At 30.6% G+C, this 22,528-nt stretch overlaps 1 protein-coding gene across 7 annotated transcripts; it reads left to right on the top strand.

Moving 5' to 3' along the window:
• The first annotated feature begins 6,328 nt into the window (after positions 1–6,328).
• LOC130811194 (uncharacterized) lies at positions 6,329–19,533 on the top strand. Of its 7 annotated transcripts, none has more exons than XM_057677389.1 (15): positions 6,329–6,607; positions 6,922–7,043; positions 7,543–7,602; positions 7,953–8,072; positions 12,240–12,359; positions 13,013–13,154; positions 13,428–13,598; positions 13,972–14,127; positions 14,404–14,510; positions 14,751–14,841; positions 15,364–15,505; positions 16,191–16,350; positions 17,145–17,261; positions 18,313–18,436; positions 19,134–19,533. In XM_057677389.1, exons 1-15 carry the CDS (start codon positions 6,566–6,568, stop codon positions 19,377–19,379), a joined length of 1,920 nt encoding a protein of 639 aa, XP_057533372.1. In that variant the 5' UTR covers positions 6,329–6,565; the 3' UTR covers positions 19,380–19,533. The 7 variants fall into 7 exon arrangements, with proteins under 7 accessions (XP_057533372.1, XP_057533376.1, XP_057533374.1 ...); XM_057677393.1 differs by having other exon boundaries at positions 15,373–15,505; positions 16,194–16,350; XM_057677391.1 differs by having other exon boundaries at positions 6,330–6,607; positions 16,194–16,350.
• The last annotated feature ends 2,995 nt before the right edge of the window (positions 19,534–22,528 follow it).

Below are 22,528 nucleotides of genomic sequence, written 5' to 3' on the forward strand. Positions count from 1 at the left end.
GAATTTGTTTTCATTTTGTTTTTGAAGCCATCAATAAATTGTTGAATCTGACATTTCCTTCTAAATGTTTACGGTTAAACAACTTCATGATTTAATTTCTACATCGTGTTTAGACCTAAACATTTACCTAACAATGTAACCCAAAAGTGAGTACAAAAAGTAACCCAAAAGTATACTCATGTGTGTTCTATTTACATGTTACTGGTGTTCATGCTGGTGCTGCTTCTGTTGATGTAGATGGATTTGATGTTGGTGCTGTTGTTTCTTTTGTTGGTGCTGTTGTTTCTTTTGTTGGTGCTGTTTTTTCATTTGTTGCTGGAATATCTGTTGCATCTCTTGCTTCTGCTGATAATATTGTTTATGGTGTTGTTGTTAGCTCTGTGGTTGCTGTTGTGTGTGGTGTTGCTGTTGTTTTTGTGGATGTTGTTGGTAAATGATGTTGATGGAAAAATGGTTCGTCTTTGATCCCCAAGTAAAATAAAATGACCTCAAATGTAGTTTCATCCACCTTTGTGTCCATATAACGTATTGCCTCATAAATAATTTCCTTTTGTACCCCTAAACAATGTGGGAGTCTCCCTTCCCTTGCAAGTTTTGATTTGTTCATGTGTGGAATGTCATAATCTATACCACATAGGTTCTTAATAACCTCAACTTTACATGCTTGTAGTGTGATCCATACATACTTCAATGCATTTGGATGTAGATTGTCAAATGCTGCACTCACTGCTTTTACTAACTGTGCATAGTTGTATGCTGATTTTTGATGTTGTAACGATTGTATTGACCTAAAGAACCCTAAGTCAAGCACATTCATACCTGGTGAGTTAGGAGAATGTTGCACTAAGTAGAAGCTAAATCCATCAAGTGTTGCCACCTCTCTAAACACTACATCATCATCTAAAATGTGTGGCTTAGCATTGTCCTGTTGAATGAATATCGTTTTGCTTAAATGTGGTGGCCATTTACTTCTAATTGCTGGTAGTATCTTGTGCACAATCATATCTCTTGTGTGTACTTTAGTGATTGATTGTATTGGTTTGGTCTCTAGCTCTCCTCTCTTCCTGTTTTTTGAACTTCTTTGTGCTGCCACTTCATGTGTAAAAGGAAATATGCCTATCATTCCATCAAAAATCATCTCACCTTCGCTAGAAAAGATTGGTCTTGCAACGGCACACATAAACATGATCTTGGGCACAAATCTTTTAGATTGGATTTCTCTATGTGGCTCTATTTCATCTGGAGTCAGATAAAATGTTTGTTGTGTCCTTGTAATTAAAACAACTTTTCATCTATGTGCACTACATTTGACATGTCATTAAATGAGAAATTGCTTATTTGCTCATCTAAAATGCAACTAGTAAGACAAAAAATTAACCTGTCTATTTTATTTTTATCGTTAATTAACGGTTTGATTGCGTTGATGTGCTTTCAAAAGTACTTTTTTCTTTTCCATCTGCAAATTCTAGTTTGGCTAACTCCCATGGCCTTTGACAGTGCTGCTAAACTTGTCTTCTTCGCCTTTTCAATTGACTTAACTTTTTTTCTTCAAAGGGGATGGATGGCCTTCCTTTGCTGCCTTTCTTCTTGTTGTTGATAGTTATTGGTACTTGATTATTCTTTTTTTGATCTTGAATCTGTCTCCATATCCTTCCTACTGTCCTCCTATGCACATTGTACTTCTTGACAATTTCATTAATGACCCCGTGTGCTGGCTTCCCTTTACTGTCCTCCTACTAAAATGATCTAGCTCTTTTTTTTTAACCATGATTGTACTTTAATGTCGGTTGGTGGAAATTAATTTGAGTTCATGACTTCTTTATTTAATGCTTTTATTATATAGATGCAATGATCTTGGTGTTTTGAGATGTTGTATAGGCGCAATTTTTTTTTATTTGGCGTCATTCTAAAAAATTGGGTTTCAACTCTCCGGATCTTACTGATGTACTTCCTGCAATGTTACTTGGCTCCTCTGTCTATTGATGATTGTTGGGTTTATGTGGATTCCAGTTTCATTGATGGCATCTTTTCAAAATCAAAAGCTTCAGATTTTTTGTAGTTATTTAATTAATTTTGAACACTAAATACATACCGTGTTTGTTTTTTTTTTAAATCTGAAGTCTACGAAAGATTTAATATCCGCATGCGCATGTGGCGAGAGGGTTGCTCGTTTCCAGTTGCCGTTCAAAAAACGTTGAAGAAATCAAGGAAGACTTGAAGACTTAGTTTATTTTATGATTTTGATGGTTTTTGTAATCTATTTGATGTAATTTTTTGTAATTTAAATTAAGTAGTTTAATGGTTTGTTAATTATAACAATCTCGGAAATGTATTAATGTCAATTAATTCTATGGGAAATGTGAAACTCAATTTTCCCTCCAATATTCAATTCTATCTACTTTATTAAGCAAAAGGAGGAAATCATTAACAATTAATCCAATCACGTAAAAATACCTAACTACCATCTTTTTAATGGACCTCACACCACCCTTAATAACCGTGTCCAAGCAAATGGGACAATTAAAATGGTTCGGAGAGAGTAATACATAATCATTGGTGTTAGGGGTGTGCATGAGTTTGAAATTATGTTAAGTCGGTTTTTCTGATGTTGATGTGTTACTCAGCTTTATCAAGTCTTTCAACTTTCGAATCACAAACAACGATATATTCACAATCCAACAAATCAAATTTAAAAATAAATAATCAAGTTTAAATTTAACAAATAAGTTTCAAAGTAGTTATAAGTTTGTTGCATCAATGTTTTATTATCAATAGGTTGGAATACAGTCACCAAGTAACAACCATGGGTCAACGGGTGAACATTCAAATATTTTATATATTAAACAAAAAATATTCATTTTATTGTTTTATGAACTAATTGTGTTTGGTTTAATATTTGTTGCAGTAGCGGATCTAGGATACGAAAACACAGGTAGTACCAATATATAAAAATATTCACGCTTATTATAAAAAAATTAAATAATCCATTTTACATATAAAAATATAATTAGAATAAAATCATGGACAAAATATTTTGTTTTTTAATTATTGATATATTGTAGCAAATACTATTCATCAATAAAGGTTATTTTCATTGTGTTACTTTTATATGAACGTAAACATAGTCATGTCTTGTTTTGATTCCTCCCAAAGCATAATTTCATCATATATGGTTTTATAATTTATAATTATGTACCAATAACTATGTTAAGAGTCAAAATTGTGCCTTGGATACAGTAAAAATTGAAAATATAGCCACTAATCAAAAAACTTAATATAAGAGAAGCAAAAGTGTACAAAATTAACTTATGTATAATTAAACAATCAAAAATTTATTATAAAAGAAATGTCATATTTATTTAAAAAAACCCAAAATATCCCAAAAGAAATGAGTCCATAATATTTGTCTCATTTTAAACTTAAGGTTAATTATATGAATAAAGTTTTTTTTATTACATTTATATATTTTCTATAAAGAAAATAGATTAATATAAAGATATACATCCATGACATGTTGAATTTAAACGTTTAATAAGACCATTATTTTATAATGAAAAAATACTCTGTGAAAAAACATTAGAAATTACTAATTATTTTATTAGATATTGAAACGAGAGTCACAAAAATCTTTACATTACTAAAGCCATGAAACTAATTTATGAAAAGTTAGTGTAGGTGAATTAGTGGTCTTTAACACTTCATCTATTAAAAAAGTAATTGATTTTGTCTTTTAACTCACAATTAATATTGCAGGATATTGGAAAAAAATATGAAGGCCCAATAATAATCCCTAAGCAATATTTAAAAAGTGGGCTCTAAATAAAGTCTAGGTCAGAATAATAAAGCGAAAATTTGAAAAAAAAAAAGATTATTTAATAATTTTATTTCAAAAATAAGCTTTGTGAAAACTTTATTTCCAAAATAAACGTCTGTATATTCAAACCTAGGCTTGGTGTAATGTCACTGTTACTATCAGCGAACTAAAAGAAAAAAAAATAAAAATTAGTACTTAATGCGTTTTATCAATTACTTCCTCATTCCAACCTACGAGATTAAGGAGTTGACCAGTCAACCTTAAAGTCGCTGTTACTAACAACGACTTGAGACTTTACTAATTTTTATTTTTTTTTATTTCGCTGTTAGTAACAGCGACATTACACCAAGCCTAGATTGCTTAGGTAGAAAATTAGGTTAGTTTTTGTCATATTAAATTGTAATGTGATAAAAAGATACACGATTAATAAACTCCAACAATTAGAATAATTGACTCAACATTAATTAATAATTATAATATTATTGTTTTACATACAGTTTGAAATTAATAGGTGTCTCAAAAAATTGACTTAGGATCACATTTTGTCTTAGTTCAAAGTCTGAAATTTTTTGACATCGCTTGATATTTTTTTGTAAATCCGCCTGTGTATGTATGATAAGGTGTCCAAGTATTTTGGTAGCACATGTCACTGATGAATTGTTGTGTACCAATAATTATGTTGTACTAAGATCTCATAGACTTTGGATTAAAGTACTCATTTTAAAATGACGTTTATCTTATTCTTTATCACTTATCAAAGTCGTAATTAAAAATTATGAAAAGAAAAAAGACTTTCTCAAAAATAAAAATTACGTTACTATAAGAATTATATAATATATTTAATGAAAATTAATCATAAAAATTCATTCTTATTATCAATATTTAGTTGTAATAACTAACAAGTTAACAACAAACATATAATGAGGAACACTCCATCCTGACATTGATGTGGTAAGATGCGGGGGGCAGAGGCCGGTATATGGGAATGGGATAAATTGACCCAACCTCGGTTTAAAAATGTTTGGGAAATTTTATGTGTTAAGTTTAAATTTTTGACTTTTTTACGTGATAGATAAATATCTTTTTGAATTTATATGGTGATTTTAGCCTTTTAAATTTTTCATATGGTGGATAAAATATTTTTTTTTTGTTAACGTTACTTTATTTTTATCCAATGTAATGACATTTTATTATAAAAAAAATAAATATCGTTATCACCCTAATTGACCACGTTTTTTGAAATTCAATCAAAATAAGTACTTAATTTAACTAAAACTAGACATTTTATCTACCACATGAAAATGTTAAAAGTTAAAAGTCATCACGTGAATTTAAAAAGCATCTGTGAAAAAGCCAAAAACTCAGAGTCACCGCATAAAATTTCTTAAAATTTTTCTTTGACACTTAAATATACCAAAATTAGAATCTGATATATATTTAACTAGTATAGCAACTCATGTAATGCATGAAATTTTTAAGACAAATTAATAATAATAATAATAATAATAATAATAATAATAATAGAATAATAATAATAATAATGATAATAATAATAATAATAATAATAATAATAATAATAATAATAATAATAATAATAAGATTTTTAAAAAACACACGTATAAGTACTACTTAGTAAAAATACTAACATGGTCAGATGTATCCATGCTTAAACTTGTTAACAAAGACATTGTTTTCGATTAACATTTCGTAGTAAACATTATGTGCAACTTTACATGAAGGAGAAGTGCGCATGATTTGATGACCCATAATAATATAGTCGTCTACTATAATCCAAAATTAAAGAATCATAAATCTTTGGTCACAACATAACAATAGGCATATATTAATGCAAAATATATAGAGAATCGGATTTTGTCTTAGTTAGAGAGCAAGTACCACTTTCTCAAGTAAAGTCCTGAGTTCAATTTTCACCTAATTCTCCCCTAAGAGGCTGATCCACATTAAATTAAAAATAATGTCGATAATATAAATAAAAATTACACTCACAAACGTTTTAATTATGACAATTATCCACGCTAAGTTTCATATACTATATACGACGCATAATATCATTATTTGTCAAGTTTTATAACTGATCATATTCATTATAAGTTTAAACTATATCATTTATTAATCACTCTTTTGAAATGATGATATTATTCTTTTGAGCCTAGGTAAATGCCATAAAAGGAAAACCTTCTACCAGCTCAATCAACACACATGATTTTGTATATAGCTGAACGTTATCAGTTGACAATATTATTTTTCAATACATCTATTTTTTTCTCTCGACTTACCCTTTAATATAAATAATAAATACAATATATATGTAAGTGGTCACAAACCATACATGAATACATCATTAATCACTATTGCTATGCCTTCAAAACATGGCAATCTCTCATCTTTTTATCCATATTCACCAAAATAAATAGTTGCGACTAAGTTAAGAGATGAACAAAACAGGCTACAAGCCAAAACACTCTCAGCTTTTAAAACTTTTGCTTTTAATTCAATTCCAAGTAACTAAACAAACCCATATTTGCATGTCCTATATATATTTATATACATCCTTTCATGGCCATGCTGCACTGAAGTAAAATTTAAGTGAAAAAAAGAGCTTAATTCATTTTTTTATATACCCAAAGATTAATCATTATCATACTTAGAGTATTCCGCTCATAGAAAATTAGGAGGAAAATTAATCTCAATATTAAATAAATAATTTTCTGTTTCTCTTGTGCTTTTGCTATGTCATTGCAGGCAGTCCAACTTACAGTCCAAGATCATTATGTAAATTAAGTTTCTTTGAATTTCTTATACTGATGATGATTTTTTTTATTATAATATATTTATCGAATTTTTTAACATATACGCCTAAAGCTTAATGTTTAGACAATAAATTTGGTAAACCTAATAATATTTTTGAGAATATATCAAATAAAATTTCAAATAGTTATCAGTTTTATTGTCTAAAACCTATACATGGTGCATAGGTAAAAAACCCGTAAATTATATATTTTTTTTATATTGTTTTTTTTCACGTATGCATCATTATGCAAATTAAATTACCCACATATGATATGATCTTAAGTTGGTGCTTGCAGGTTGTGATTGGTAATGGTGTACTTGAAATCACGATATCAAATCCAGATGGAATCGTCACAAAGATAAAGTTCAATGGTATAGAAAATTTGCTTGAAGAAACAAATGAAGAAGATAACAGAGGGTATATCATATATAATTATACATTACCTTCCTTTTTGTTTGTCTATTTAAGGATCTGATTGGCACATGTTAATTATAGGTATTATCTAGCGGTGATTTAACCATTTAATAATTAGATGTGTAAATTATTACTATTCGATAAATTATATAAGGAGTATAGTAGTCGTCGAATGTAATTTGTTGACGAAATAGTGAAGAGAATCTTAAAACACTACAATCGATCATATTGAAATGCTATAAATCATAATGTTTTGAAAACGAAATGAATTATTAATGCTATTTACGAGTTATATTATCATTTTGCTCAACAATAATATTATTTTAAAAGTAGTGTTTTAATCTCATTAAACTATTTATAACTACTAAAACTGTTACGTCAAATATGTCGTTGATAAAAATTAGCTTTCATATATAAAGTGAAAAGCGTGCAAAAAGAAGGAATACCGAAACAAATCAATTACAATTAAAAGATGATGAAATTTGATGTGTATTGAATGCAGATATTGGGACCTTAACTGGAGTGATGCAGGATCAACTGGGACAACAGGATATTATGATAGGTACTACTCTTGTGTTATCTATTATTCTTCCCATTTAAAATATTCTATTTAGGGAGAAAAAAAAATTTAAATAAGCTTTTTATAAGATATATAAAAAATAAAATATATTCATGTGAGATATTGTTGGATTCGTATTAGTGTAAAGTATTTTATTATATATATTTTTTTATAATTTTGATAATGCATACTTAAAGATATTGTTGTATTAGTATTTTTTTTTTATTATTTACTCCATTTATTACATATCATTGACACATAATATTGTCAACTTAATACTAGCTCCCTTATTGAATATAATTAACTACTATACTATAAATAGTAATAATTTTGTAAATTAATAAATTGTACAGGATCAAAGGAACAAGTTTTCAAGTAATAGTAGAGGATGAAGATATGGTGGAGGTTTCCATCACAAGAACATGGAACCCCACTTCTCAAACTAAGCTTGTGCCTTTAAACATTGACAAAAGGTACCTCCTCGTTACCCATTCACAACATCTCATTTATTAATGAAAATTTTTCGAATAACTTAACCTTTCATTCACCTACTTAAATAATCTTATATTAGGATTATATTCTAAAAATCTCACTTTTGGACTACATCTTCTATAATAGGTTATTTATATTAAAAAAAGAAAATTAAAAAAATTACTTACCACCCTTCCACCACCGGCCTCTTCGTTGCTTCTCCTATTAGGTCGTGAAAATTTGTGATATAATGTTATCGTGGCCTCCGGGTTAAAAGCGTTGACTTGCACATACACTAGGTAAAGTTTATTGTTTCCTAAAACCATATGGTAGTAAGAGGATTAGCTCACTCAATATATATGCAAGCCCACAACCCATTATTTTATCGATGTGGAATTTTGTCTTACATGTGAAGTAATTCTAACATTTTTCCCTTTCGAGCACCAACAACCCCTCCCCTACCCCACCCAATCCAAGCATCGATATCCCTCTCCTCGCTCCTCACCCATGCAAGTCCTTCGCCCCTTCCCCAACCCTCTATGCAGCCGTGTTATCTCATCCCTACCTAATCACAGCCTCGGAGCCTCCATCCATCTTTCATCTCTGCAACCCCCGATTTTGTTGGATTGGATACCGAATATCTAATTTTATTTTTTTAAATTTTTTTTGGCTTTTTAATAATATTTCCTATTTTTTTATACATAAAAATTTAAGCTTATTTTGATTTTTTTAATCAAGCTTAGTATTTAAAGTTTGAAAAAAATCATTTTGAGAATATGGTTGGATCTTCAATAGTCTAACGATAAATTAGGTATGCAACTTAATTATAGTTGAGAATTGTAAATATTAATACATTCAAAAATATAAACAAAGTTTTTTTTAAAATTTTTTTTATTTTTTTTTATAGAAAAAAATATAAATTAAATTCATAAAAACAAAATTGAACATCCGGACACCCGGGTGTGCAAAAACCCTGATCTGGATCCGAAGTTCAAAAATCGGATGTTATCTAGTTTTCTTAAACCGAATAACGGATGTTACGGATCGAATATAATTGAACACCCTACTAATGATTATGTGTGTAACAATCCGACTTGCCGTTGACTGAGTAAACAGGGTCATTTCCCAAAAACTTAAATCACAGTTCCAAAACTAGAGCAAAGGGGTCACCAACTCTTTAACGTAACTAATTCAGCTAATTCTCAAACCAAACATCTAACTAAAATACAAGTAATCATACAATTCACTTCGAGTCCAATATAACCAATACAACCAAGACTAATATACATTTATCCAAAAACCTAATACAAAACTACAAATTCCCACGTGCTCAGCTCAATATACATCCTTGGAACGCTATTCAACATCGCTAACCCATCGTTCCCGACTCGTTCCAATTTGTAATCAAACTAAAAGATGGAAACAACAGAGGGTCAGATTAAACTGAATGAGAAGTAACAATCCAAAACAACAAACACAATAGTTTCCAAATAAGGGTTTAAAAGCAACATCGGTTTCCTAGATCTATGTGCGCACATGGAGTCTAGTTTGAGAGGTGCCCCATAGCTCTAAGGCTATGTCGCTCTCAGGTGAAGCTAGTCAATATTTGAATGATAATTCGCTTCAAAAATAGGGAGTAGGGAACAATGTTCCTCAACTTTGTCAATGACCAGCTCGCAAGCCCGATCCATTGACCATATCATAATATCATCTACACAAGCCTATCTCTTTAATTATTGTCAAATATTGTGGTAATGGTTCATAAGGATAACAATAGAAATAGAAGAATAAAATAATTCAAGAAGAAAAGATGCAAAGATGCTTGCAAATTGATAATAAGATATGTAAAAACAATCATCAAAACGACAAAGATCATAAATTTATTTACTTCCTCAATAAAATGGCGACAATTGAAACCCAAAGAAGGTAATGTCACTCAGAAATCAGACTTGGGAACATGGTTCTGCGGTTTGCTTCTTTCGAAACTCACAACAGGGAAGAATCAAGGCTGGTCACCGATGAACGGATGTTGCTTGTCGTTGTGTTTACAAGAATCAACTATTAGAGTCAAAACAAAAACGCCATTGTCGTTATCTTGAACCAAGGACGAAGAAAGGAAGAAAAATATATGGATAAGCTGTTCAATTCGAAAATCAGAGAAAGAAGGAAGATGATTACACCTGCTATTATTTTATCCCTGATTCTAAAATCAGATGCAGAATAAGGGGTCTTGTTCTTCGAAAATCAGGGGCGAAAATCAGATGGATTAGGGCTTTGTTGCTTCAAAAATCAAATGAAGAAGATGGATTAGGGCTCTGCTTTCCTTCAAAAATCAAATGAAGAAGATGGATTAGGGCTTTGTTTTCCTTTCAAAATTGAAGACAAAGAAGGATAGAAATGAGAAGGGAAGGGTTTCGAATGGCTTGAGAAGGAAGCCATTGTTGTTTTAGTTCTTGAAACTCATTAAATTAAGGTTTGAAAAGTTAGTGTTGATGAAGAAGATGACTGGAGTTTGATGCAGTTGATTCAAGAGGAAGAAGATAAATGCCTGATTTTTCTTTGGGTTCATTCGAATGAGAGAAAGAGAAAGGAGGGTTTTTATTTATTTATTTATCACATTAAAAGAAAAGGGAAAGAAAAAAAAAGAAAGAAATTTAAATTGAGAATGGTCTATATTATGTATATTTAAGGTCATTCATTAATAATTCTCTTAAATTTACTCGTTTTAAATTATTAATTTCTCAAATGTTACAATGTGATCGATTCAACGATATGAAATTGTTGAATCAAGAGCCAATTCCCACAATATTGATGACGACTTTGGGCACCTTGTAGCTCTTGCACACTTGAAAGTGGTGTGGGGTATGCCATGGGATATGGAGTGCTAAGGTTTGGGTCGCTTAAACAAGTGATCAATGATGATGATTTGAATAGGCTTGTGTAACACCCCGGCCCCTCGGACCGCTGATGACTAATTTTAGAGACTGTAGACTAGCCCCACAAATCAACACAAGTCTTTCCAGCGCACTTTGGCCTTACTCGTGCGCACCTGGGAAAACTTCCCAGGAGGTCACCCATCCTAAGATTGCTCTCCACCAAGCACGCTTAACTTTGGAGTTCTTAGCAAATGGGCTCTCTAGAAAAGAAGATGCACCTTATTTATATGAGTAGTCTATCAATCCTTTTTCAAGCTAAATCTGGGGTATTACAGCTTGTGCAAGGGATGAAATGTCTTAATTGTGGCATGGGTCGAGGAGAATGCTTGATTATCAAGGAACATGATCAAATCAAGATAGCAACACTGATCAAAGGCCACTCGACCAGTCGAACAGCTGTGGCTCGATCGAGCAATTCAAATGGAGGAAATCAACAGCTGTGGCTCGGGTCGAGCGAGCATCAACGGGGAAACAAAATGTTTTTCTGTTTTATTCACGGTTCTTCATGGGCTTTTATGGGTTTGTCCTAAGGCTTCTAAATATGTCATGGGACTATATAAGGGGTCTTAGGAGTTCATTAGGGTTTAAAAGAGAGTCTAATACTAAGAATTAACTAGGATTTTAGCCAAGAGAGTTCACTCCACATGTATTAGGGCATTTGAGAGAAGATTGACATTAAAGGTTCAATCTTTGCTTTGAGACGTTGTTCTTAAAGCTTATAAGGCGAGTCATTAGTATATTGTTGATTATATTAATGATAAGATACTTGTTTTGAGAGGTAGGTATCATTAGATACCGCATATTTCTTGTGTTTTCTCTTCTTCATTATTGTGCTATGTTTTGGTGTTTATCTTTGCACTTGTTTTTGTTATTGTCTCTTCACCATTGCCATAGCGCATTCACAATAGAAATAATCATAACACCAATTCCACTCAATTTATTCATATTGCTTCTCCAATTTCTAATATCCATTAGATCATACACACTCTAATTCATTGTAATTGTCCCCTTTTCTTATTTGGTTAGTTCACCTTAATTGTCCATTTTTATTTTACACCATAGATTTTTTACCAAATTGTCCCATAAATCGTTTATAATAACAACATTCTAAGTGATAGGTATGATGGATTGAAATTTAAAGGATATATTCTGTGGTCCCCTCCATTTTTTTAATTCTTGTCCCAACCCAAAGAGGACAATTAATACACTTTGCTAATTTTATTGAATTGTTAGGTTTGTAGTGCTCCGCGAATCATCAGGATTCTACTCCTATGCAATTTATGAGAAGTTAATGGAATGGCCGGGATTCAATCTCCCTCAAACAAGGATTGTTTTCAAGCTTAATAAAAAGTGGTAAACAAAAAATTTACTTATCTTTGCTATTGATTAGTAGGAAATTTTATATTAGACCGTTTTATTGTGAGACAAATACATAAGTAGCTTAAATTTAAAAATAATTTTTGGAAAATTATATGTAGTAACATGAGTTTTTGACTTTTTCACATAGTATACATAATTTGTTTTACTTGCATGGTGACCATTAGCGTTCAACTTGATTCATGTGGTTGGCAAATAAAAGGTTAAGTTCTTTGTCAAATAAAGTATTTATTTTGAATTATTTTCAAAAAACATGTTCCATAAGAATGATTACGATGTTTATTTTCATGATGAACGACGTTATGATGGTAATAATAACATAAATTTAACAAAAACATTAATCTTTTGTCCACCTAGTAAAAAAGTTAGAAATTTAAGATCACCACGCAGATAAAAAAAATATTTGTCCACCACCACGTATAAAAACAAAAATTCAAAATCACTTCATAAAATTTTTCTAAATTTTCCAATATCCCAGGTGAATGTTTTTGATTTAGTAGTTTGTCGTATATAAATGTGCATTCTGGAATATATATTTTATAAATAGGCTAAATAGTTGGATTAATATATATAAATTATTAAAATAAAGATTCTTTATATGAGATTTGAACATAAACGTTGAAAGACAGGTTTGAGTATATGGTTGTAGCAGATGACAGACAAAGAAGAATGCCACTTCCTGAGGATCGGTTGCCAGAAAGATGCCAAATCCTAGATATCCCTGAAGCAGTGCTTCTTACTAACCCAATTGAAGATGAATTCAAAGAAGAGGTATTAGCATATATTTGTATTTATTAATATTATATTTATATTTATGTAATGTGTTGGGATGAGTTATTCCACATCGATAAATTGATAATGGTGTGCACGTTTTATAAGCTATTAGAGACCTTTTTCCCATTGCCATATGGTTTTGGGATGGTATATATCTTCTTGGCTTATGAAGTGTGTGCACTTGTGTCACCCGTTAATATGCTGACATTCACAATAAGTCCGGCCTAATTTAACATAATGATTACAATGATTGACATTGTTACACTCAAGGTGGATGACAAATACCAATATTCATGTGAGAACAAGGATCTTCAAGTGCACGGATGGATATGCACAGATCCCCCAACTGGATTCTGGCAAATAACACCAAGTGATGAGTTTCGAACTGGTGGACCCCTCAAGCAAAATCTTACTTCTCATGTTGGCCCTACTAATCTTGCGGTAACTCTACATTTTTCAACCCAACATACAATTAAATTGTAAGAAAAACATAACATATTATATATGTAATGTAATTTGTTTGAAACTATTTTATATAAGAAAGAATCTTTTATTATATATTTATTTATGTAATTTAATATTAATTTTACTTTGAAAATATAAGAATTTAATTATAATTAATTAGTATACCATTTATTCTTTCTTGGAAAATTAAAATAATTATATAAAATATTAATTTTTTTTAATTTCTAGACTAGATTCTCCTAAAAATTTAAAATCATCAATAACAAAGATAATTTATTAATTTTTATGTACATCCCTAAAAACTATAAATATGATCGCTTAATAATTATTTGTAGTTGAGTTATTGCAGATGTTCATAAGTGCTCATTATGCTGGGGAGGACATGGTGGCTAAATTTAAACAAGGCGAGGCATGGAAAAGGGTGTTTGGTCCTGTTTTTATGTATTTTAACTGTGGCCCTAAGGAACTTGATTGGCACTGGCTCTGGGACGATGCAAAAAACCAGGTTAAAAATTAATATTTTTTTATAGAAAAATTAACTTTAATAATTTCATTGTTTATTCATTCGTTGTGAATAATATTTTATCTTTATATTTTTTTTAATAATTTAACTTTTACCCTTATTTTTCTGTGTATACTGATAGAGTATGCTGATAGCAAACTAAGATTGAATTATTATTAAAAATAGTAAATAAATTAAAGATTAGATTATTGATATTAATTTTCTTTTTTTTTTTTTCAAATCTTATTCATAAAATACTTTCACATGGAAATTGTTCAGATGTTGATTGAAACAGAAAATTGGCCTTACTCTTTTCCAGCTTCCCAGGATTATCCAACATCTGACCAGAGGGGCAATGTCTCTGGTAGATTACTAGTCTATGATAGGTCAGTTTTTTTAATCTTCATTTTTACTCCGTCTAAACATCCCTAAAGTTAGATCAATAATTAAATTTATGATTATTCAAGGTTGATAAATAGTTATATTATTAGTAAAATTAATTTAATCAATTAAATTTAACTGAGATAAGACCAAACCAAAAGGGTTTTATGTGGCAAGATATTTTATCAGAAATTGTTTAATGATATTATCTTAAATTACAAAGTCCGAATATGTTATTATTACAGGTATTCTAACGATGATGTTATTCCAGCAAATGGAGCATATATAGGTTTAGCTTCTCCAAACGAATCTAAATCTTGGCAACTCGAAAGCAAGGTTAATTTAATTTGTACTTTTCATTGTACAAATTAATTAAGGCTCCAAATTAATGAAGAATGATGTTTAAATGTCTATTTTTTATTAGGGGTGTTTGGATAACGACTTATAGCTGATTATAATGGTTGATTTGACCAACTGATTTTATCCAATACTTTGAGCAACTTGTTTAAAAATAACTTATTCATAACAACAACCTGTTTCTAGTTTATCAAACATTAACATTAGCTGATTTGACTATCCAACTCTATAATCAAAATAAGCTAAAAATGCCCAATAAGCTGTTTTGCCAAACACCTCTTATTAAGTTGTTTCACATCTAAAAAAGAGAAGAGTATACATCATTTTATAAACTTGAAGAATACGTACCTTCTGTCACTATCAATTGTTTTAGGAGTGAATTGAACTATTACCTCTTCTTCTTATTTAAATTGTCGAGATACATTTTCTAAATTCTAACAAATATTATGTTTTTAATTTAAAATTATGACCTCGAATGAAAACGTCAATTATTGTTGGCAGGGTTACCAGTTTTGGACAACAACAGATGAGGATGGCTATTACTCGATAAGTGATATAAGACCTGGTGACTACAACCTTTATGCTTGGGTTCCTGGTTTCATAGGCGATTACACATTCCACGACAACATTTCTGTAACTGCAGGTATTTATCTATCTATCTATACATACATTATACACACATACATAAATTAATACATATACGACCTCATTGATTGTCGGTATTAAATGGTAAGATTGGTAATAAATTGTAAGTTTAGATTTGTTAGGCAAATCTTGACAAACATTTGTTATCCTTCAATCATGTCATGTTATTCATAATATTCATTCAAATGCATTACTTACCATTTAAAAAGATAATATTAGGTGGTAATGGATAATTGTGAAAAAAAACTTTATTATGATCAAAAATTCAAATCCATGAAAATGATAAGATACATTTTACGAAAATTTACACTACAAGTCATTTTCATCACAACATTTTAGTACTAATAACAAAACAGGTCTATAAAGTTTTTCTAATATGCATCTATCATATTATATAATTTTAGAAAAGAAGTTGTTTAGGTGTCATTGAAGCAATTATGTTTAAGTTTTTTTTGGAATCATTTTTTTATTTTTGATGTTCATTAATATATCTTTACATATAAAATGAGTTTTTAGACCATATGGAATTAAATATAAAAACAAAGTCAATTAAATAAAATTTAATTATATTAAATCAAAAACGTTCATATTGTTGAAAATACCGGGCATTTAGTTAAAGAAATAAAACTAATTATCATAATTAAATTACGTTATTAAAGTAAAATTTTAAAAAAATGATAAAGCAGGATGTGATATTGATATGGGGCAGCTAGTATATGAAGCTCCAAGTGATGGACCAACATTATGGGAAATTGGTATTCCTGATCGAACTGCTAGACAATTTTTCATCCCTGATCCCAACCCTAAGTATGTCAACAGACTCTACCTTAATCATCCTGACAGGTTAGCTCTCTTTGTTATATAATTAATTAATGTTTTTTTTTTTTTTTATATATCTGTGATTGCGTTTTAAGCCAATCGCTATAGTAAATTTAATAATATTGATTTAAAAATTTTAATACCAAGTTAAGAAATATGCATTATTTGTTTTAAAATATAAATCTTTTTAGAAGCTACGTCATTAGATATTTTTCAAAAATTGGTTTTGATTGCAGTATGTATTTTGATGATAAAAAAATTAGTCGCTCAGATTTTATAATATGTAACAATTTATGGTTAAGAATGCATTATTAGCATACAGTTAAAATTATACGGGTTTTGTACCACATTCGTTTCTATTAGAGAGGTTACAGAATAAATTTGGTGAATAGAAAATGTATATGAGTATAAAAAGTCGTACCCCAATAGGTATTGGGTAGGTGTTGGATATGAGGTCTTGCCTGCCCCATACCAAGCCTCTCCGCTCTATAATTACTTGTCATAGTTTTCAACCCTATATCTACAAAATGTACTAGTTATATAAATTTGTATATTTTTATTAAAAACTATTGACAAAAAATAAAGGATATTATTTTATTTTATTATATTGTATGGTTTAAATAAAATTATACGTACAATTAATTTTTAAAGATTTATAGATTATATAACACAGACTTAGAGTAAATGTTAGACGAGTATAAGGTGGGTATATTCATGATGTTATACTCAGTTGGCTATAAGGATAGGAACTAATTAAAATGTATTGTGTTGGTTATAATACAAGTTTATTAATTTTTATTGCATCATTTAAAAATCAGATTCAGACAATATGGTTTATGGGAAAGATATGCCGATTTATATCCTAATGAAGATCTAATCTATACAATTGGCACAAGTGATTACGAAAAAGATTGGTTTTTTGCTCAAGTTACAAGGTAAGCTAAGGCTTTTATTTTATTCATCCATCGTATTGAAATTTGTTTTTTCCCTCTTTTTTAGTATTTATTACTCTCTCCTATTCATTTTGCATGTGCCATTCACTTTTTTATATTTGTTGAGGTGATAATTTAACTTTTAATATCTCATGTCTAATTAAAAAATATGAAAAATTAATATTAATAATTCTTGCATTGACACGAATAAAAGAAAATCCTACTTAACTATATTTTAACTTATAGATTAAGAATAAAATACAAATTAAAAGAGACTGATAAATAGTGACAAAAAGTAAATAAGACATGTAAAATAAATAGGAGAGAGTATTAATTAAACGACTGTTGATTTTCCAAAGCAGCTAAATTCTTCTTTCAAGACAACTTATAGATATTGAAAGAAAAAATTTGGTTGGCAACCTTAATAAAAAAAAAGTTTTACTGACTTGAATTTATTATCATTATCTCCCTAAGTAAGCCAGTTCTTTTTGTTGAACTTAAGTTAATCAATTAATAGTGTACGTATATAATCTAAATTAAGGCCAAAATTATTAATTTAAGTTTTTGTTGAATTAGTTTTTTTAATATGGTATCAGAATGTAACATGTAGAGCGACTCTTGTGTAAGAGAGCATAAATGAGTAGCTAACATACATTAGGGCATTAATCATCAACTTAACTTTTATTTTAATTAATTTCTTGACTATCAATTACAAACTAAACAACATTTACATAGTAAGAACTAGTGCCATTTTGAACATTTTATGGGCCTTAAGCAAAAGGAAAAATTTTGGCTTTTCTATAGAGGGCGGTCTGTAATGGGTGTTTGTCAAAAGGATAGTTACAATTTTACTAGCGGTGTTCTATGTTCTACATGACAATATTGTTGAATTAAGATATTGTCCTCATTTTCTAGTTTTAGGCCTAAGGCAAATATCTACATTGCCTACGGTTAAAAACGACCCTATAACAACTTAATTTAAAGTTAAAAGAAAGCAAAATTGATTAATTATCCAATAATAAAACATAAACAAAAATGTTGGATAATGTTGTAGGAAGAAAGGCAATACTTATCAAGGAACTACATGGCAAATTAAGTTTGAACTCCAAGATGTGAACGTGAATGGACTTTATAAACTAAGATTAGCACTTGCAACTGCAAATCTGGCTGAATTACAGGTAATTAATTACAAGATTATCCGCCATATTAGATTTTAAAAAAATAAGAAAAATTAATTAGAGATATTATTGTGAGAGACTATTTCTCGGTGATATGACCTTCAAACAAGGAATACATATTCTCATAATATGTACTCTATTATATGAGGTACTCTTGTAAGAGACCATCTCTCGGTGAGACGACATCAATATAAGAAGTTTGCATGCTAATAATTGTATCGGGATTCGAATGATGAATGGAGAACATTTCATAGTAAGACTCGTCAAGGAACCAACTCACCCAAAAGTTTAAGCTTTTGGTTAAGTTAGTTCCATCAAGACATGGTATTAGAGTCTCAAAGAACCAACTAAACCTAAGCTTTTGTTTAAATTGGTTCATTGACATGGTTTTAGAAGCCAAATTGAACAGGTTTAAATCTCAACTACTCTTCATTTAATGTAGAATATTTGGCACTAGATATGAGGAGGGTCTATGCAACATCCACACTTTTAGATCAAAAGGCTCTCATGTGAGAGGACATGTTACAGTATATATAACATATCACGTGGTCTCAACCATCAGTTTAAACTTTTGATTGAGTTGGTTCCTTGACAAAACTATCTCACACCAGAATTTGTGGTATTAGATAAGCAATTTAACTCATAGAGCATGCCTCATGGTAAAACTGTCTCATACGACAAATCGTGAAATGTTCAGGTTCGAGTAAAGAATCCAAAATCAGAGACTCCATTATTTACGACTGGACTAATAGGGAAAGATAATGCGATTGCAAGGCATGGGATTCATGGACTTTACAGGCTTTATACAGCAGATATACATGGAACTGAACTTAAACAAGGTGATAATACGATCTACTTAACTCAAGCTAATGGTGGAAGTCCTTTTGTTGGGATCATGTATGACTACATTCGCCTCGAAGGCCCCACAGATTCTGATCCATGAAAAATCTTCTAGAATATTCTACTATCTAGAAAATTATGTGTTGTGATCCATGTTATGCAACAATGTTATAGTATGGTTTATTTCTATGTCTTACTAGATACTCTTTCAATCTACGAAATGATATTATTATTATACTTGATAAGTATAATTATTTGCACTTATTGATATTGTTTCAGTCTCCTTTTTAATATTTAATTGGTGCTTATGATTATAATGACCAGTAAACAAATAAAACTTAAATAAACTAGAATTTAGAAATATCAAGAACTTCAATTAAATTTCAAGAAATTATGATTATCTCAGCTAAAACTCCTATAATAAGATGATCAACAATGATAAAGAACCCAAAATGAAGAGAAAACCAATACAATAACCCAACAATAATTACAAGTTTGAAGGCTATTTGTGAGTAATAAGGAAAAATTGTTGTGTATTAATGGTTGATAGGTGACCAAGCCTAGGAAGATCCTAAAATGAGGTCATTTCACATAAATTTAAAGTTTGGACCAAAAATAACTTTGCTCTTGATGCACAAATGGCTTGCCCATATGACACGAGTGAAGGCCCAAATGTTACGGATTGCTCATGTGATATGGGCGAAGATCATTTAACTTTATGTCATGGACTAAAATGAACTTTAGATTACTAGGCTTGGAGCTCATCCGTATGACACAATAATGGTATGAGTGTTGCATGGGTGGCTAGTGTTTGTTTTTGACTTGCCCATATGACACGAGTGAAGGCCCAAATGTTACGGATTGCTCATGTGATATGGGCAAAGATCATTTAACTTTACGTCATAGACTAAAATGAACTTTAGACTACTAGGCTTGGAGCTCATCCATATGACACAATAATGGTATGAGTGTTGCATGGGTGGCTAGTGTTTGTTTTTGACTTGGCAAGGAAAGGAGTCTGTTGGATGGCATTACCTGTGTCGCATGGGCATGGGCGCTAGTGATGCACGGGCGACCAATCGTTAGTGCATCTCTTTGATTTTCCTTAATTCTTTTTGCGATCCATCAAGTAAAAGCCACTTGAGTTGGTTTGGGCTAATAAACAATCACTATTGTCTACTTAGTCTCGAGGTCTACGGATCTTTAGGGCCTGCCAAGACTTTGAAAATAGGCATAAACATATCAAAATGGGCCAAGCACAAATTTAAAAATCGATGTAAAATCCTAGGAAACAAGGTAAAATAGAAAGAAAACAAATCAAAAAGACCTAAAGGAATGTGGGGAAAATACTTGCATATTAATAGCCTAACACCTATGTGAATAATGATTTAAAAATTTTCTCTTAAGACAAGTTGAGTACTTTTGTGCATTGTTGCAATCCAAGACTGTCCCTCTCATCAATTGGATGTAAAGACTTTCATTGAGACCTTCAAGACAAAATGTCCACATAAACTCTACTAGGATGTGTTGAAAATTTTAAAACTAAAAAAGGGTAAAAATTATAATATGTTCTTTACGGTCCTAAAGAACCCCTTAGTGCTTAGTTTGAGAGGTTCACTAATGAAATTAAATATTATGGATATTGTCAAAGGAAATTGGATCATACAGTATTTGTTAAATTTTCCATAAAAGAATCAAAAAGAGAGACAAACGAGATGAGAAAAGATCAATTTTTATTAATTGATTCAATTGAATACACAAGAGAGTAAGAAGACCTATATATAGGACAATGAATACAAAGAACTATAAGTTAGTTGCAGGTGTAACTAATTTCTGTTATATAAGAACTAACTACCTAATAAAGATCCTACGTGGCTAGACTAACTAACAACCTGCAAACTACAGATAGATGTGTAAGACTTCATGAGTTGCTGAGCCTTATGACACTCCTTCAATGTTGATAGTTAGCTGCTTCCTTAATGCTTGTAGATGATGTGGTTGTTGTCAACTGTTTTCTGTGCTGTTAAACTTGATGGCCTCCTATTGTTTGCTCTCTTCACTCTTATACTTAACATCCTCCCTCAAACTGGAATGGGGGAGATCATTCCTAGTTTGGTTAGCAGTATTTTAAAATGAGGGGAAGGCAAGATCTTGGTTAGGACATCAGCTAGTTGCTTGGTTGGGAGGTAGGATAATTGGTTTAAGCCTTATAGCACTTTATCCCTTGTAAAATGACAATCTACCTCTATATGTTTGGTTCTATCATGGAACATTAGATTCTTTGCTATGTATATTGCAGATTGGTTGTCACAGTGGAGTGTGATGGGTTTCAGTTTTTTCAAGATTAGTTCCTTTAGGAGCCTAACTATCCAACTTATTTCTGCAGCTGTAGAGGCCATGGCTTTATATTCAGCCTCTGAACTGGATCTAGACACTGTACTTTGCTTCTTGGATTTTCATGATACTGGTGATTGACCAAGCATGACAAGGTAACTTGCGATTAGTCTTTTGAAGTCAACACAAGATCTCCAGAGAAAGCTTGGATAGTGATTTTATATGTTGCACTAAAAAAAATTCCTTGTTTAGAAGTATTCTCAACATAGGAGAGGGTGTGTTGTAAGGCCTTCCAGTGGGTGTCTCTGGGCTTTTGCATAAACTGGGTCAAGGTTTGTACAACATAGGTCAAATCTGGTCTTGTATTGGTCAAATAATTGAGCTTTCCCACTATACTTCTATATAGTGTTGGATCATGTAACAAAGTTCCTTCCATGGCTGAGAGTTTCAAGTTCATTAGGCAGGGGAGTTAAGGGTTGTGTTGTGACTTTGTTTATGTAGTGTTTATTAATCAAGTATTTTGAGGGAGAACTATTCCACCATGTAGATGATTAACCTCTATTCCAAGGAAAAAATGTAAGTGTCTAGGTCTTTAATGCTAAAAACTTTGTTAAGGTGTGCTTTAATGCTACTTGTTTCAGATGCATTGTCTCCGGTCAAAATGATATCAACATAGAGTGCTAGGACTATTATTCTCCCTATTTCCCTTTTTGTAAATAAAGAGTAGTCATTTTTTGATTGATGGTAGTTTTGTTTTGTAAGTTCATTCACCAATTTTGCAAACCATTGCCTTGAGGCTTGTTTTAGACCATATAAGGATTTCTTTAGTTTGCAGACTTTGTCTTTAAATTTTCCATAGCCTTGTGGTATTTGCATATATACTTCTTCTTTTAAGTTTCCATGTAGGAATGCATTGTT

The sequence above is a fragment of the Amaranthus tricolor genome, chromosome 4, assembly GCF_026212465.1.
Source record: "Amaranthus tricolor cultivar Red isolate AtriRed21 chromosome 4, ASM2621246v1, whole genome shotgun sequence".
NCBI classification, from domain to species: Eukaryota; Viridiplantae; Streptophyta; class Magnoliopsida; order Caryophyllales; family Amaranthaceae; genus Amaranthus; species Amaranthus tricolor.